The sequence below is a fragment of the Argopecten irradians genome, chromosome 9, assembly GCF_041381155.1.
Source record: "Argopecten irradians isolate NY chromosome 9, Ai_NY, whole genome shotgun sequence".
Classification (NCBI taxonomy): Eukaryota; Metazoa; Mollusca; class Bivalvia; order Pectinida; family Pectinidae; genus Argopecten; species Argopecten irradians.
Genome location: NC_091142.1, coordinates 2,318,500 through 2,334,442, shown reverse-complemented (window position 1 = coordinate 2,334,442; position 15,943 = coordinate 2,318,500). Strand labels below are relative to the sequence as shown.

Below are 15,943 nucleotides of genomic sequence, written 5' to 3'. Positions count from 1 at the left end.
AAACGTTTCAAAGAGGTGTATAATTTACAATGTTGTGTTGTTAGAATAAACAGTTTCAATTTGACAAAAATACGTTGTACAAAAGAAAGAACAAAACACAGCAAGAAAAACTATCAAAGATATCAAACAATTTCAATGTAACAAGCATTGTAGAATATCTAGGCATAAATTCTACAGGTATATAATGAAATGATAAGTTACAAATTAGTGCCGTGTTTCGTATTTTTCTATCATAATGTACAAGATAATACATAAATTCTTCAAAAATAAAATAAAAAAAAATCAGCGGTGAATATACAGTTGAAATAAACATATGTTCCCTCTTTAAACATTTTTTGTAACGGGGCCGTTTTGACTTGGGCCGTTATTGCAGTGGGGCCGTTCTGACTGGGGCCGTTTTTACAGTGGGCCGTTTTAACTGGGATTCACGGCCCCAGTCAGAACGGCCCCACTGCAATAACGGCCCAAGTCAAAACGGCCCCGTTACAAAAAATGTTTAAAGAGGGAACATATGTTTATTTCAACTGTATATTCACCGCTGATTTTTTTTATTTTATTTTTGAAGAATTTATGTATTATCTTGTACATTATGATAGAAAAATACGAAACACGGCACTAATTTGTAACTTATCATTTCATTATATACCTGTAGAATTTATGCCTAGATATTCTACAATGCTTGTTACATTGAAATTGTTTAATATCTTTGATAGTTTTTCTTGCTGTGTTTTGTTCTTTTCTTTTGTACAACCGTATTTTTGTCAAATTGAAACTGTTTATTCTAACAACACAACATTGTAAATTATACACCTCTTTGAAACGTTTCCTTGACAGAATAAATGTGTTAAATTATGGAGACTTTTGTTTCTGATATTTCATTATTAGATCAACGAATGATCAAATTAGACGAAAATAAAAGTGAAATTGGTCACATTTCTAGCGATTTGTACATTTAGTCTTTTAATATAGTCAATGAAATATACGTGTTTATCACGGAGTCTTAGAACGGACTGTGGGTCATAGACATATTTCATCCGAAATCGTTAATTTTATTTTCCATAGCCTCGGTAAAAAAAACAACTTTAATACAGATAGCATTTGCTGGATATACTTTCGAATTAACTTCATACAAACATCTTATTATTGCATACATCTCGGTTATCTGCATAAGGTGTGAATATACATGTATATAGAAAGGAGAAGAAATCAGAGAATATTACATTTTGCAATAACGATAGTGAGGGTGAATTTTATTTACTTAAACATGCAAAGTGTATGAAGATTTCATATTAGAAAACCATATTTTGTCCGATATCCCAACATGTTTAAGTTGGTTCAATTACTTAATGCACCAAAAAAAGAATAAAATAATCTTTGTAACTATATTCCATTAGCCTTAGAAAAGAACATTACTGTTATTAAGATTAAGACCAAGTTTTGCGATCTCTTTCTCTACTACAGTACATTTCAATTTTATCAAGAATGTGTGTTTTTATCAAAGTTGTGTGAGTGTGTGTGAAAGCGTATATTGTCGCTGTAAACCCAAAGAAAATAGAGAATTTGAACCCATAACAAGTTATGATTGACAGGTGTCACCACAAGATGAAATAGCCGTGGTCAGTGTATACGTATTTATATGGTAGTTATATAGTGTACACTGTGTAGTTATTCCTATTACGCAACGGATAGACGAAAGGATTAAGAATATATACATACAAGTATATAGTTACTTATTAAGTTATCAAACACCATAAAAATAAACATACAATCCATCAGAAGAAAACAATGATATAGATCACAATTATATTAGCGATGTTCAATCAATAGGTTTTTAAGGGATTTATAAAAAGATGCATATCAAAAGTTATGTTACATATACATGTAGTTTATAGGTCTTTTGTTTCGATAGCAACAAAATGAAAGATTAAGAAAAGTTCAGAAAAGCTTAAAAAGTTGAGATGTTTGGCAGGAAATTTAATTTCTATGGAATCATGAATCACTCTCCATCTCTTTTGTAATATAAATTGTATATTTTACATATGTTGTACATAATTTGCACTTACGGACCGTAATACATACAGTCATGTGTGTGCGAAAAATTACCATTAGATACGCTAAATTGTAAATTGTAAAGGATATCCCACAAAATTACGGTAAACTGTACGGGAAAGAACATGCAAATTAAATCATGAATATCAGTAAAACAATACATGTCTATATATATATATATATATATATATATATAGATCCAATTCAATTCTGCCTCATACATTCTGGTAGGCTCATCTAAAACACACAGGCCGTTCTCTTCGAAATTTCAGTGCATGTCATCATAATTCACATAATTAAAACTTATTTTAACGTCTCTCATAACTAAGAACATTACATTTGCTCAAATTCACTAAATGTTTGACACATGTACATATGATTTCTAATAGTTTAACAAATGTTTCACATACTAACATTTGGACGTTTTCTATCTAATTGATGAGAAAGATAATTTATTTCTTGTAATTTCTTAGATACTGAAATGTGAGCTACATGTTCGTTTTGTACGTAAGATAATGTTACAAGCAAAACTTACCACATACTTTACAGTGAACATTTAGAAGACCAATGTATATAATCAACACACTGAACATGTTGAAAAATATTGCAATAATTAAAGATTTGAATACATTTATTACTTTAACTGCATTCTCAATTTTTTTTCGTTTGTCAAAATATCAAAAACTCCTATTAAACAAGTACAAGTAATTTCCGAGTTATATGCTAGAACTTCCCTTTCCAACAATATCTTCGTCTCAAGCATACATGAATCGATGAGAAATCAATACTAAAAGTATTTTGAGGACATTTCAAATTGATTTCTTACTTGAATATTAGATCTATCAAACGCTGCTTGAGATCGTGAACGTAAAAAATCATCATTTGCAACATTACTTACTTGTATATGTAGGTATAAAATTATTAACCTAACCAACCATCTTTAATAAGATAGTGAACAAACACGTTCATTTATTTAAATTTACTTTTAATTAATCTCAATGTGTTCCGTCAGAAGCTTTGTCTTATATCTGCCTGTATAAAAGTGAGGCCGTTACGAGTGGGGCCGTTATTGCAGTGGGGCCGTTCTGACTGGGGCCGTTTTTACAGTGAGGAGTACGGTTAAATATAATTACGTATACACTGACCACGGCTATTTCATCTTGTGGTGACACCTGTCAATCATAACTTGTGATGGGTTCAGATTCTCTATTTGCTTTGGGTTTACAGCGACAATATACGCTTTCACACACACTCACACACAACTTTGATAAAAACACACATTCTTGATGAAATTGAAATGTACTGTAGTAGAGAAAGAGATCACAAAACTTGGTCTTAATCTTAATAACAGTAATGTTCTTTTCTAGGGCTAATGGAATATAGTTACAAAGATAAATTTTTTTTTTGCATTAAGTAATTGAACCAACTTAAACATGTTGGGATATCGGACAAAATATGGTTTTCTAATATGAAATCTTCATACACTTTGCATTTTTAAGGGAATAAAATTCAGCCTCACTATCGTTATTGCAAAATGTAATATTCTCTGATTTCTTCTCCTTTCTATATACATGTATATTCACACCTTATGCAGATAACCGAGATGTATGCAATAATAAAATGTTTGTATGAAGTTAATTCGAAAGTATTTCCAGCAAAAGCTATCTGTATTAAAGTTGTTGCTTTTACCGAGGCTATGGAAAATAAAAGTAAAGCTTTCGAATGAAATATGATTGTGTTCGAACATTTTTTTTTGTCTATGACTCACAGTCCGTTCTAAGTCTCCGTGATAAACACGTGTATTTCATTGACTATGTTAAAAGACTAAATTTACAAATCGCTAGAACTGTGACCAATTTCACGGCTATTTTCGTCTAATTTGATCATTCGTCGATCTAATAATAAAATATCAGAAACAAAAGTATCCATAATTTAACATTTATTCTGTCAAAGAAACGTTTTAAAGAGGTGTATAATTTACAATGTTGTGCTGTTAGAATAAACAGTTTCCAATTTGAAAAAAATACATTGTACAAAAGAAAGAACAAAACACAGCAAGAAAACCTATCAAAGATATTAAACAATTTCAATGTAACAAGCATTGTAGAATATCTAGGCATAAATTCTACAGGTATATAATGAAATGATAAGTTACAAATTAGTGCCGTGTTTCGTATTTTTCTATCATAATGTACAAGATAATACATAAATTCTTCAAAAATAAAATAAAAAAAATCAGCGGTGAATATACAGTTGAAATAAACATATGTTCCCTCTTTAAACATTTTTTGTAACGGGGCCGTTTTGACTTGGGCCGTTATTGCAGTGGGGCCGTTCTGACTGGGGCCGTGAATCCCAGTTAAAACGGCCCACTGTAAAAACGGCCCCAGTCAGAACGGCCCCACTGCAATAACGGCCCAAGTCAAAACGGCCCCGTTACAAAAAATGTTTAAAGAGGGAACATATGTTTATTTCAACTGTATATTCACCGCTGATTTTTTTTTATTTTATTTTTGAAGAATTTATGTATTATCTTGTACATTATGATAGAAAAATACGAAACACGGCACTAATTTGTAACTTATCATTTCATTATATACCTGTAGAATTTATGCCTAGATATTCTACAATGCTTGTTACATTGAAATTGTTTGATATCTTTGATAGTTTTTCTTGCTGTGTTTTGTTCTTTCTTTTGTACAACGTATTTTTGTCAAATTGAAACTGTTTATTCTAACAACACAACATTGTAAATTATACACCTCTTTGAAACGTTTCCTTGACAGAATAAATGTTAAATTATGGAGACTTTTGTTTCTGATATTTCATTATTAGATCAACGAATGATCAAATTAGACGAAAATAAAAGTGAAATTGGTCACATTTCTAGCGATTTGTACATTTAGTCTTTTAATAAAGTCAATGAAATATACGTGTTTATCACGGAGTCTTAGAACGGACTGTGGGTCATAGACATATTTCATCCGAAATCGTGTTTCGTATTTTTCTATCATTGTAATGTACAAGATAATACATAAATTCTTCAAAAACAAAATAAACAAAATCAGCGCTGAATATACAGTTGAAATAATCATATGTTCCCTTTTTAAACATTTTTCGTATCGAGACCGTTTTGACTGGGGTCGTTATTGCAGTGGGGCCGTTTTTACAGTGGGGTCGTTTTAAGTGGGATTCGTTCTCAGGTATACATAAAAATCAGTGTACCGATTAGGCTAATTTGCGCTTGGTGTGTAATATAACGACGGAGACGCACTCGCGAGTTTGGACAGCTCTGTAACATGATCTTACTGATAAATATATGATATATTGTCAAAATCTCAGAAAACTGATTGTATTGATGTAATGATGATTTTTTTATAAAGAGAAAAGATGATCTCTGACAGTCTAATCATGACACAAAAAAAATTAATTTTCTTAAATCAAGAGCAGCTTTTAATGTGTTATTCAACTCATTTTTAAATACTTACAAAGTGAAGGTTTTGATTTTACACACACATGAGCTCAAAATGAATTTTGGCAGTACTGCCTAAAATCATGATATTTACATTGACAGTACAGTCAAATGAGTACAGATTGTTGTACTATAACTTTAAATACGTCTTTAAAATGAGATAGGATAAGTTGACAATGCATGGAGAGAAAATCAGTCAACTTAATAAACACGAAGTAAAATTGTTTTTGGGCTATAAAGAGGGTGAAAAACAAGCTACAAAACTTACTGCATGAAACAGAATCCGATCTCCATGATATCTTGGTGATTCCGGGTTGACATGATAGGGGCTGATCGATGTCGTCTGTGTACACCTGTAGATCAAGCCCCTCTGTCCCCATCATGGCCTCTGCATATCCGTTCAGTGTAATGAAGATCACCTCTTTGTGGAGAGTCTTCATGTCTATGCAACTGCAACCTTCGATGTTGACATCGTATTGGATGGACTGCAGTCCTGTGCTGGTGCAACAATCATCGGGTGTTGCGCATCCGTGGACCGCTCCAATAACTACGATTACTGCGATGCATTTACAGGTATCCATTTTTGTTTCGTTGTAACGAGCCTGATTTAGCGACTGGTCATGTGATGTCCGTTAATTTAAATAACCTTTTTTTTTTGCAATTTATGTTGACGCAATTTCATCTCTTGTTGTGATTAATTGAAACAGATGAATGAAATCATGTCATTTATAAATGTAAACTTTATTCGCTTTTTGATATTTGTATTTTGTTTTACCTGTGTATTTCTGAAATTTTATTTAGCACGGGGATATCATGTCCAAATTATCCTGACCCTAAGGATTTTGCTATCAATTTGCAATTCTATTTTAACCTATAGTTTCACCGTTGTCAATTTTATTGTAACGTTAGAGGACAACATGTAACGTAAACGGACAAGATGAATCTTGAGAAAGCGAGTCTTTTGAGGTTTCGTGTTACAGATTTTTCATCCATTACCTCACTTATCAATATTAACCTTACGGTTCAACTATCGTCTTATTCTGGTTTTAACATTGTAGTAGGAATTTTTTTAAGTGGGGTTCCCTACCAACGCTAGTAATAATTGTATGGGCTTTGTGTTGTCTTTTTTTTAAGTAGCGTCCCCCCACCCCTACCCAACGCTAGAAATAATTGCATTGCTTTTGTTTAGAAGGTATAAAGCTCGAGGTTCCCCCAAAAATTCTATCTCGTATCATATTCTTCAATTCTCGCAAAAAATGGCACAGGCTTATGTAGACTATGTGTAAGTATACGTGGTATGGTATTCCTACTGACTTTATTTTTATATTCTGTTATATTTTTGAAGTTTATGATACTAACTTTAATTTCACTTCAGAAAAAGGACCAATAACGGTGTTACGGAGGAGGATAATATACAGTAAGTCTACATGTATACACTCAATACATTTAAATTAATAACAGAGTATATGTATACATATGATAAGCATGTCACAGGTCACGCAACATTTACATACTATAAAGAAATTTGTAAATACTATGGAGAACAAGATTTTTTTTATATAATTTGTGCAATGTCCAGCTGTTGTTTCCGTATACTTATATGCATCCATTTGTATTTACTTCAGAATGGTATATGATGATGAGGGAACGAGTGCCCTTTTATATATAAACGATACGGATTACTCCGAGTAAGTATATTTGTCCCTATGTGGTATATCAATGTCATTTTCGTTATGTAATGAGTTCAGTTATTACATGGTATCTTCTGATTATGATTATACTTTGTAAAATATCATTTGTATTTCTTCAATGTACTCTTTATTGCAGTATATCTAATGACGAGGATGAAAATTACGACGACGACACTGAGGAGGAGCGCCAAAATGAAGCTGCAGTGTAAGTATCTATAAACTTATTCATATCTTTTAAAATCATCTGTTTATTATCATAATGATATTTTCCTTTTAGTCACATTTGTTTTTTTTTTCACATGCTATTTTTATTTTTTTCAGTGACATGTTCTTTCCAACTGGAATGGTGGAAGAAGGCCAGCAGTGTGATACCACAGTCCAGTGGACGAAAAAGTAAGTTATGAATGTTATTTTTCATTCAATTCATGATTTTCCTTTCATCATTTTTTTGTCGTAATATCTTTTTTTTATCAATGCTTTTTTTGTCTTTTTCAGCATTGTCTGGACGAATTATAAGCAACTTCTAATGGACAAGGTCCACTTCCATGAACAGGAAATTGGATATCACAGAAGAGATCTCCAATTGACTATTGAAGAACTAATGGATGTCTATTCACTGGAGGATGTGTAGTGTTTCGTAGTGTTTTTTCCCATTGGATTAGTGCATATGGATAATCAGTGCTACAGTACACATGACGGTAAAATAATATAAGTTATGTAATATCTGCTTTGTTCATAAAGAAAAGTATTTATTACTCATTTGGTGAAATAGTGTTTTTTAATGAAAACTTATACCTCTAATTTGAATATGGAAAATCTAACTACAGGTTATCCAGGTGTTAATCCAATGGGGAAAACAATAGTAATTAGATAAATAAAGATGAAAAAATGATATTCAATTCTGTCTTGATTTTTTTCTTTCGTAAAAGTTCCTTTATTTTGTTATATAAATGAAAAAAAAAATCCTTTACCTTATTTCGACGTCCGTAGACCTCAATTACAAAGCGAAATATTTCATCACAATTCAGTTAGTCTTCTTTACTTTCTGTGTAAAAATATGAAAAAAATGACCGGTTTTATAGCAAAAAAAAAAAAATGTTGGGCCATTGAGAGGCGAAAGAAATGGATTTATCCTATCAGTACACTATGGTCAGAGTGGTATCGCCTATACCACGTGACTTGACACGATCCGTTGCACGCTCTGTTGTCTGTGTCATAAGACTTCCAGAGTTTCACGAGTCACACGGAATTACTGTTAGACACTGTATTTTTTGTGACGTGAATGGATATATGAATCATGTGTTCTTTTTATTTCTTACAAAAGAAAACGTTTTATGTATTCTTCTTGACAAAAGGAACCAAATGAAAAAAAAGGTAAATTGCCTCGTTGATAAGGATATTCTTCATAGTTTTTGAATATTTAATTTGCATGCTAACAGTACACGCTTGTTTCGTATTACAACGATTGATTATTATTTTGAGATCAGAACTTGAGAGAATACAATAGACGCAAAATATGGAATGTTCTATGAATAATGGTTGCTCCCCTTTCAACACGTATACCGTTTATTGGAAGTATCTCTATTAAAAGTTACAAAGAACAAAGATACAATTAAGTTCAATATCTTTAATTCGTTCCTTGTCAATATCACAACAATGAAATTCAAACTGTATTTCTACATTATTTACATTATTTAGACTTATAACTATAACGGTACCGTTATAATTATGATGGTACCCGGGAGTCGTACGACTTTTTATACACCATATAATAACGAAATTCTGTGATCAATCAAAGAGATATAAAGCACCATTTTAACATTTAATATGCTTGGTAGCACCCCTACAAATGCCATCCTATATGTCAACTATTTGCATTCTTATATCTGATACCCAGCAGTGCTTTTTAAACCTAGGAGTACCAGTACCATTATAATTATGATGGCACCGAGGAGTACCGTTATAATTATGATGGCACCGAGGAGTACCGTTATAATTATGATGGCACCGAGGAGTACCGTTATAATTATGATGGCACCTAGTAGTACCGTTATAATTATGATGGCACCGGGGAGTACCGTTATAATTATGATGACAGTCAAAATTATGATGGCACTCAAAATTATGACGGCACTCAAAATTATGATGGCAGTCAAAATTATGACGGCACTCAAAATTATGATGGCAGTCAAAATTATGACGGCACTCAAAATTATGATGGCAGTGGTACCATCATAAAGGGGTACATGCTGCTTGAAAGAAAATCCACACAGAAATAAAAATTTCGGATTTTTTTGTCGAGGAGTTCAGCAACGAATAAGCTTTAATTAGATAACATTTTCCTGTAGTCTGTATCTTTGATACACTGTGAATTACAAAGTTTGGGACTGTAAAATGAAATTTTACGTAACAATTTAAGAAATCCTTGATTAAAGTATTGACGTACGTATACACACGTATACACACCGATGATTGATCATTACAAACATTGTGTTGTGTGTTGCTAACCGAATAAATTGAGATACATTTATTACAATACCGTAAAACGTTTCAACATATGGTAGAAAGAATTTATTTTTGATATTATAAAAATCTAAATATTGGGATATTAAGCAAAACAAACTATTTTTTTCAGACCATGCGGTCGCTTTCAATTTTTTAATTGATATACGAGTAGATACTCCGATATAGATATATAATTAGCCATGCCTTTGGTTTGATGGTTATGTAATACCTGGACCAGGATGTTGTTTACCTGTACACAACGCCATTCATCGAACTCACCTGTAAATACCTGGCCGCGGGCAATTTGCTATTCGGTGGACTATATCGAGTATTTGCTATTGTCTTGCTGTCAATCAGGTTAGGACATCCGTTAATTGGATTGTGATTTAAATTATGGAAACCCCGTACATCTATGCTCTAGGTTTTTTTATTGTCACCTCCATTTTTAAAAAGAAGATGTAAAAGCAAATCGAAATAAAATATCCCTGATCATACTTAGGAATATATATTACACACATATATGTCGTACACAGGTAAAACAATAATGGAAGTTGACTTATTCAGAAACAAAAATGGTTCTATGACCTATTTCAACTAAAGATTTAACCTTAAAAATTATTCCAGTCTAGTACTGTAATAACGGAATCGTGGCATATAGCAATCTCCCATAATTTATAAGGTATTCGTAAAAATTCTAAGCATGTATTTCAGCGTTTCGAATCTACCTGTATAGTCATACAAGAAGGGTTACAGCATTACCACACTAAATATACTTATTTAAATATCACTAAGTATATTTTTGAAAAGGTACAAACTATTACATTATGTATATCTATTTATAATGCCTGTATACAAGTAATTTCATTTTTCATTTGTACACTATATGTGGTTACTTTTTGGATAATACGATAACTTTTCATATATCATACTATTAAATCTCGGTATGATATACAAAAGGATCGACAATGAATATACTATTTTAAAGATTTAGTATAATTTTGAAATAATGAATTTAAATCTACACTTATACTGTAATTAAGAAACATATATAAGAAATATCATTGATGTATTTCTGCTTTTTAGTAAACGTTATGGGTAAAGTTTCAAAGGCAACAATATAGATATACATATTATTTTCGGTATAAGTTCGGTACTGTTACTCCAATATCACATAACTGATAACCGTCCACATTTTATTTTGCTCAAAAACTGCAGTGTTTGCATCGTTATGGCAGAAGTTTGAAATAAAAACACGGATTCTAGATATATTCATGCTAAATTTTGGGATTTTACTCGTAAAAAGATAGTGTTATATCATACTGGGTTTTTTTTATTACAAAGGAATTTACATAATATGCTATCTAAATCACAGTCCAGACTGATTCGAACATCATTTTGATATCGCTATCAAATTGGACTGATTATCTAATCTTAATTTAGATATATGATTGTTTAAATGTTTGAAATGGAATGTTTTCAAACTGAAAATATCTACATCATAAAGCTGGAATAACCATTTACACGAAAAACTCAAATTGTAGATCTAACGTATGTACGTGTGTGTGCTGTATAGATGTATAGTACTAGGCTTACCTTGTGTAGCCACGGACTACTGTGGCATCACAAGACCACGTGACCGCCTAGCTCATTATCTCTGAACCGTAGTCGCCACTACCCGTAAATCACGACAAAAACCAACCGATAGCGCTAAAAGCTAGGCGATTCGTTGGGTGGGACTTTTCATTCATCAAAAGCAATATCCTGATGCATTATCAAAAAAAAAAAAATTTGGCTGCACAAATCCTTTAACAACAGTGTAAGGTGAAGTTGAAATCAATGTCCAACGATTTTCTCTAGGGATATTCCATTAAAACATCTAACCCATCTCAGGATATTAGGTATAAACATTGATACCCCTGATTTCAATTTACAGAAGTTAAAACTGGATTGGAATATTAAATTTTGTTGTAATGAAAGTACTAGTTAATATCTTAACGGAATACCCCTTTGTATAGAATATACAACATCTGCAAATAAACAAGATATTGTCTTCACAGTTTTACAGATCAAGTGACTCTTTTAGACAGATAAAAGTTTTAACTTATCATATAGCATTCAAGCATACCATGTATTTACATCAACTATCGAGTGAACACATCATTATACAATGTTCAACACGAACATTACATCTGTCAAGTGTATGACCATCTCAATGGCACTTTGTGAAGTTTTCAGTCTGGATTGATAATACTTTTTTAAAGTTGGATTTATTTACTACACAGTGATGCTATCATTTCCAAATATTATTCGACATGAGGACGTTTACATGTCAGAAAATGGGCGATATTCTCTGTCGGAAATACTCAAAATATTGCCGATTTTTTATAACTTAAAAAAAAACAATATATGCACAAATTACCTGAATATCGTAAACTAACTAATTAATATCTGTATCGTGGCTCCATCAATATGCTTGCTCTGTAAAACAGTTATTTCTGCTTTGTCCGTGCCGATTCACCGTCCGTTCACCGCTTCTTTCAATTTCTATATCGTTCCGAGTAGTGTGTTTATTGTAGGATGTTAGTACATTATTTGCCGTTGAAAAATACACGAAAATAATCTTATCAACTTTAAATGAAGTATATTAAAGGTTTATTGAAGTTTTGACAATAAGTTTTTAACACAATTATCAACACTCACGACTGTAAACTCGCCAGCCATTCCAGGACCAACACGGCGTCAGGTAATGGCGATAGTACGGGACCTCGCCGTTCTTCATGAACGTGAGATTTTCGTTCGGTCAAATTGAATAAAACATCGTCTAAATCATTGTCATATTATATCTTTTTAGGCCTGTGATATTTAAATATCATGACATCGTACTTATAATTACAAATATATGCCGTAATATCAACAGCAGAAGCCATGATGGCGTCCCCGGTAACAGATTTTCTCGGTTAATTTATTCTGAGTTTTATATAGTAACACTCTGCATTGTAGTGCGTCGGTAGAGTTTGTAACAGTTGTCTCCCTTTGTACGGAGTGTTCTTGTTGATATGTTTGTCTGTTTGGGGAAATTCTAGTTCATTTTTTATAAAATATTAGTGGATAGGCCTAGCAATATTCGATTAAATACCCGTAATTGAAAAGGCATTTATTGTCAGTTGAATTATTTTTACTTACAAACAAGTTTATATGTAATTATTGTTAGATTCGCGGTTTGTAAGTTAGTCTGCCGTAGGTTAGTAAGGCTAACAGATGCAGCGTACTCACTAGTATAAGTACCGATATTGAAACACACTTTCGGTGAGAATAATTAATACCCTATTGTAACATTGAAAATAGGTCTGAAGTAATTAAGTGGGAAATTATAATGTGACTGAAACATGAATGTGACTGAAACACGTGATAAACGGAGAACCTCTGACAGCTGTATAATACACAATGTACGTTGCAATACACAGTGTAAAGTTATCTCCCGTAGTTCCGGAAACTGTCGATAGAATTACCAAGGTATAGTGTTCCGGTGATAATTGAAAACCATGAGTGATTCCATAATGGCAGGCGTGTATTACACACGCCTCCATAAAAATGTAAATGTTCAGAGTTATCCCAACGGTCTGGTAAGAACAAAGATATACCATTGTAACCCACCACAAACTCTAACCATGCCTTTATATCTGCTTTAGCCTCTCTATTCAAACGAATAAAATGATTTGGCTTAGATATTCCACGTGTCAGATCGATCAGACGACGTAGAAATGGTCTACCTGGTGCAACCACAGTACAGGCAAAGTTAAGTAGACCGATCAAGGATTGTAACTCTTGGAGAGTAACTTTTTTCTTTCTGTTGAATTTGCCAAGCAATTCTGTGATTTTTTGGATTTTGTCTGATGGAAGCCGTGCTTCCATTTTATCGGAATCCAATTCTACCCCTAAAAATGTAATAACTGTTGTAGGCTGAACTGTTTTGGTATGTTTTATTGGTATTCCCATGCGCTGACACAGAGCTAAAAATGTGGTTAGATCTTTAAAGCATTTATCTGAAAGGGGGGGGGACCTACAAACAGGAAATCATCCAAAACATGAACAACTCCAGCAGCTTGAAATTTGGTAACCATGATCCAATGCAGAGCAGTGCTCAGTTCTTCAAACAAATTACAGGAAATAGAACAACCCATGGGTAACACTTTGTCATAGTAAAACTTCCCCTCAAGTTTCATACCCAATAATTCATAGTCTGATGGATGTATTGGTAAAATTCTAAATGCATTTTCTATGTCAGTCTTAGCTAATAATGCACCCTGTCCCTTTAACCGAATTAATTTTATGGCATCGGAAATTGTTTGATATGATACTGTGGCATCTTCGCGTGAAATTCCATCGTTGATGGACGACCCTTCAGGATAGGAAAGGTGATGAATTAACCGAAATTCATTTTTTTCTTTTTTGGGCACTAAACCCAATGGAGAAATGTGAATATTAGGCATTGGAATATGATCGAAAGGGCCCGCTATCCTTCCCAGTGAAACTTCTTTTTCAATCTTTTCTTGTAAAGTTGACTTATTATCTTCTGCTGATTTTAAATTTTTGGCATCTCTAAATTGGCGTGGGCCCGTGTATTGTAACGAAAACCCTTCAGAAAACCCCATCAAAAGTTTATTTGATTTGAATTTATCATATCCCTGTAAGTATTGTTCTAGAACCTTAACACTAACGGGAGTGGGAAGGGAACTTTTTGAACTATTTATTTTGATTGGATTGGTCTCTGTTTGGAGCGAACTGCTTATTTGCATTGTTGCTTGTGTTGGTCGAGTTGTTTGCGCTTCGTGGGGTGTTGGTGTTTCTACACTGTTTTGCGTGGTGCCCTCCCCCACATTTTGTACATGTATGGGGAAACCTACATTGTTGTCCCCTTGCACAGGAGCCATATTGTAAGAAATCCCAACATTTCCCCTTTGGTTTTTTACCATTTCCTTGAGCCTGTTGGGGGGCTCCCCCAAGAAAGGGCTGGTTTTTAGTCACTGCTCTAAGACCAATACCTAATGCTTGGACATACAGTTCTTGATTAATTACTCCCCATAGCATGCTGGGGTTGACCTGAAACCATTTCCTGAAGTTGCTATCATAGAACATGCTAGCAGCAAATCCAGACCTACGGGCCAATGTTTGAACTATGTCAGCATATTTCATCAAACCTTCCATATGTTGTGGATGGCTTCTTACATACAATGCTACATATGTATGGAAGGCCTGGAGCCAATGCTCAATAGATTTAATTTGAACTTGTTTAGTTTTTGGTACAACCGACACCTCCCCATTATGGATTTGGAATTGATACAAATCTTGGGAAGGTGAGGTTGCGAGTAACTGGCCTAATTCTACAAATTCATTGTTTTGAATTTTTGCTACTATCTTATGGTCAACATTAGTGCCTAGAGGTCTGGATATGCTGCTTGCTTCATCACCTGTTATATTGTTAACAACATTGGATATTGGCGGCTTGATGGTGGCTGGAAGTGTTGCTGTTGTTGAAACCGGAAGCTGATGATTTAGAGTCAGCATTTGTTCATTTTGGCTGAGGTGATCCTGAGTTGATGTCCTTGTGACACCGCTATATTGAGTTTCACCGAGAGCCGAGCCGGTGATGTTTGGTCCTAATGGGTTAATGTTCTGGGTAGGAACTGTCGTGGCAGTATTGTTCACGTGCGCTGTAGAACTGGCTGCAGCACTCGGAGCCTGAAGCCCCGGCAATACTGAGGCTAACCTTTCTCGAGCATCTGTTGCAGCAATTCTGACGCTATTTCTCTTGCTGTGGGGAACACTGAAGCATTTGTGACCGGATTGATTGGATTAGAGTTCACTGCAGCATTTACAGGAACAGCATTCTCTGTGGCGGCATGTACAGTAGCCACAGTCACTGGAGCATTCTCTGTTGCATGTTGCGGAATTTCAATGTTTTGAGCTGTACGTTGTGGTGTACTTCGTGGTGTGTCCCCCTGATTAGTGTGTAGTTCTGATCGTCTACGAGTGGTGACCAAACTATGTTGGACCGCTGCCCTTCGTCGTGGCCTCCTCAAGGGGCCGATATGCTCTGGGAATAATGTAAAATGGATTAGAAAGTCATCCTACAGATGAACAGCATAAACAAAGTACTATGGAGTAGACAGGGCAATGAAGAATTTTAACCTTCTCAATCTAACTGATCATTATTAATTTCAAGTAA

General features: G+C 33.7%; 1 protein-coding gene and 1 pseudogene across 1 annotated transcript; one reads left to right on the top strand and one right to left on the bottom strand.

The window, feature by feature from the left end:
• The first annotated feature begins 7,241 nt into the window (after positions 1 to 7,241).
• LOC138330800 (uncharacterized) lies at positions 7,242 to 8,578 on the top strand. Its single transcript, XM_069278318.1, has 3 exons — positions 7,242 to 7,417; positions 7,534 to 7,605; positions 7,708 to 8,578. Exons 1-3 carry the CDS (start codon positions 7,260 to 7,262, stop codon positions 7,841 to 7,843), a joined length of 366 nt encoding a protein of 121 aa, XP_069134419.1. The 5' UTR covers positions 7,242 to 7,259; the 3' UTR covers positions 7,844 to 8,578.
• A 246-nt stretch (positions 8,579 to 8,824) lies between these two features.
• Positions 8,825 to 15,242, bottom strand: LOC138331080 (uncharacterized; annotated as a pseudogene).
• Positions 15,243 to 15,943: the final 701 nt, after the last annotated feature.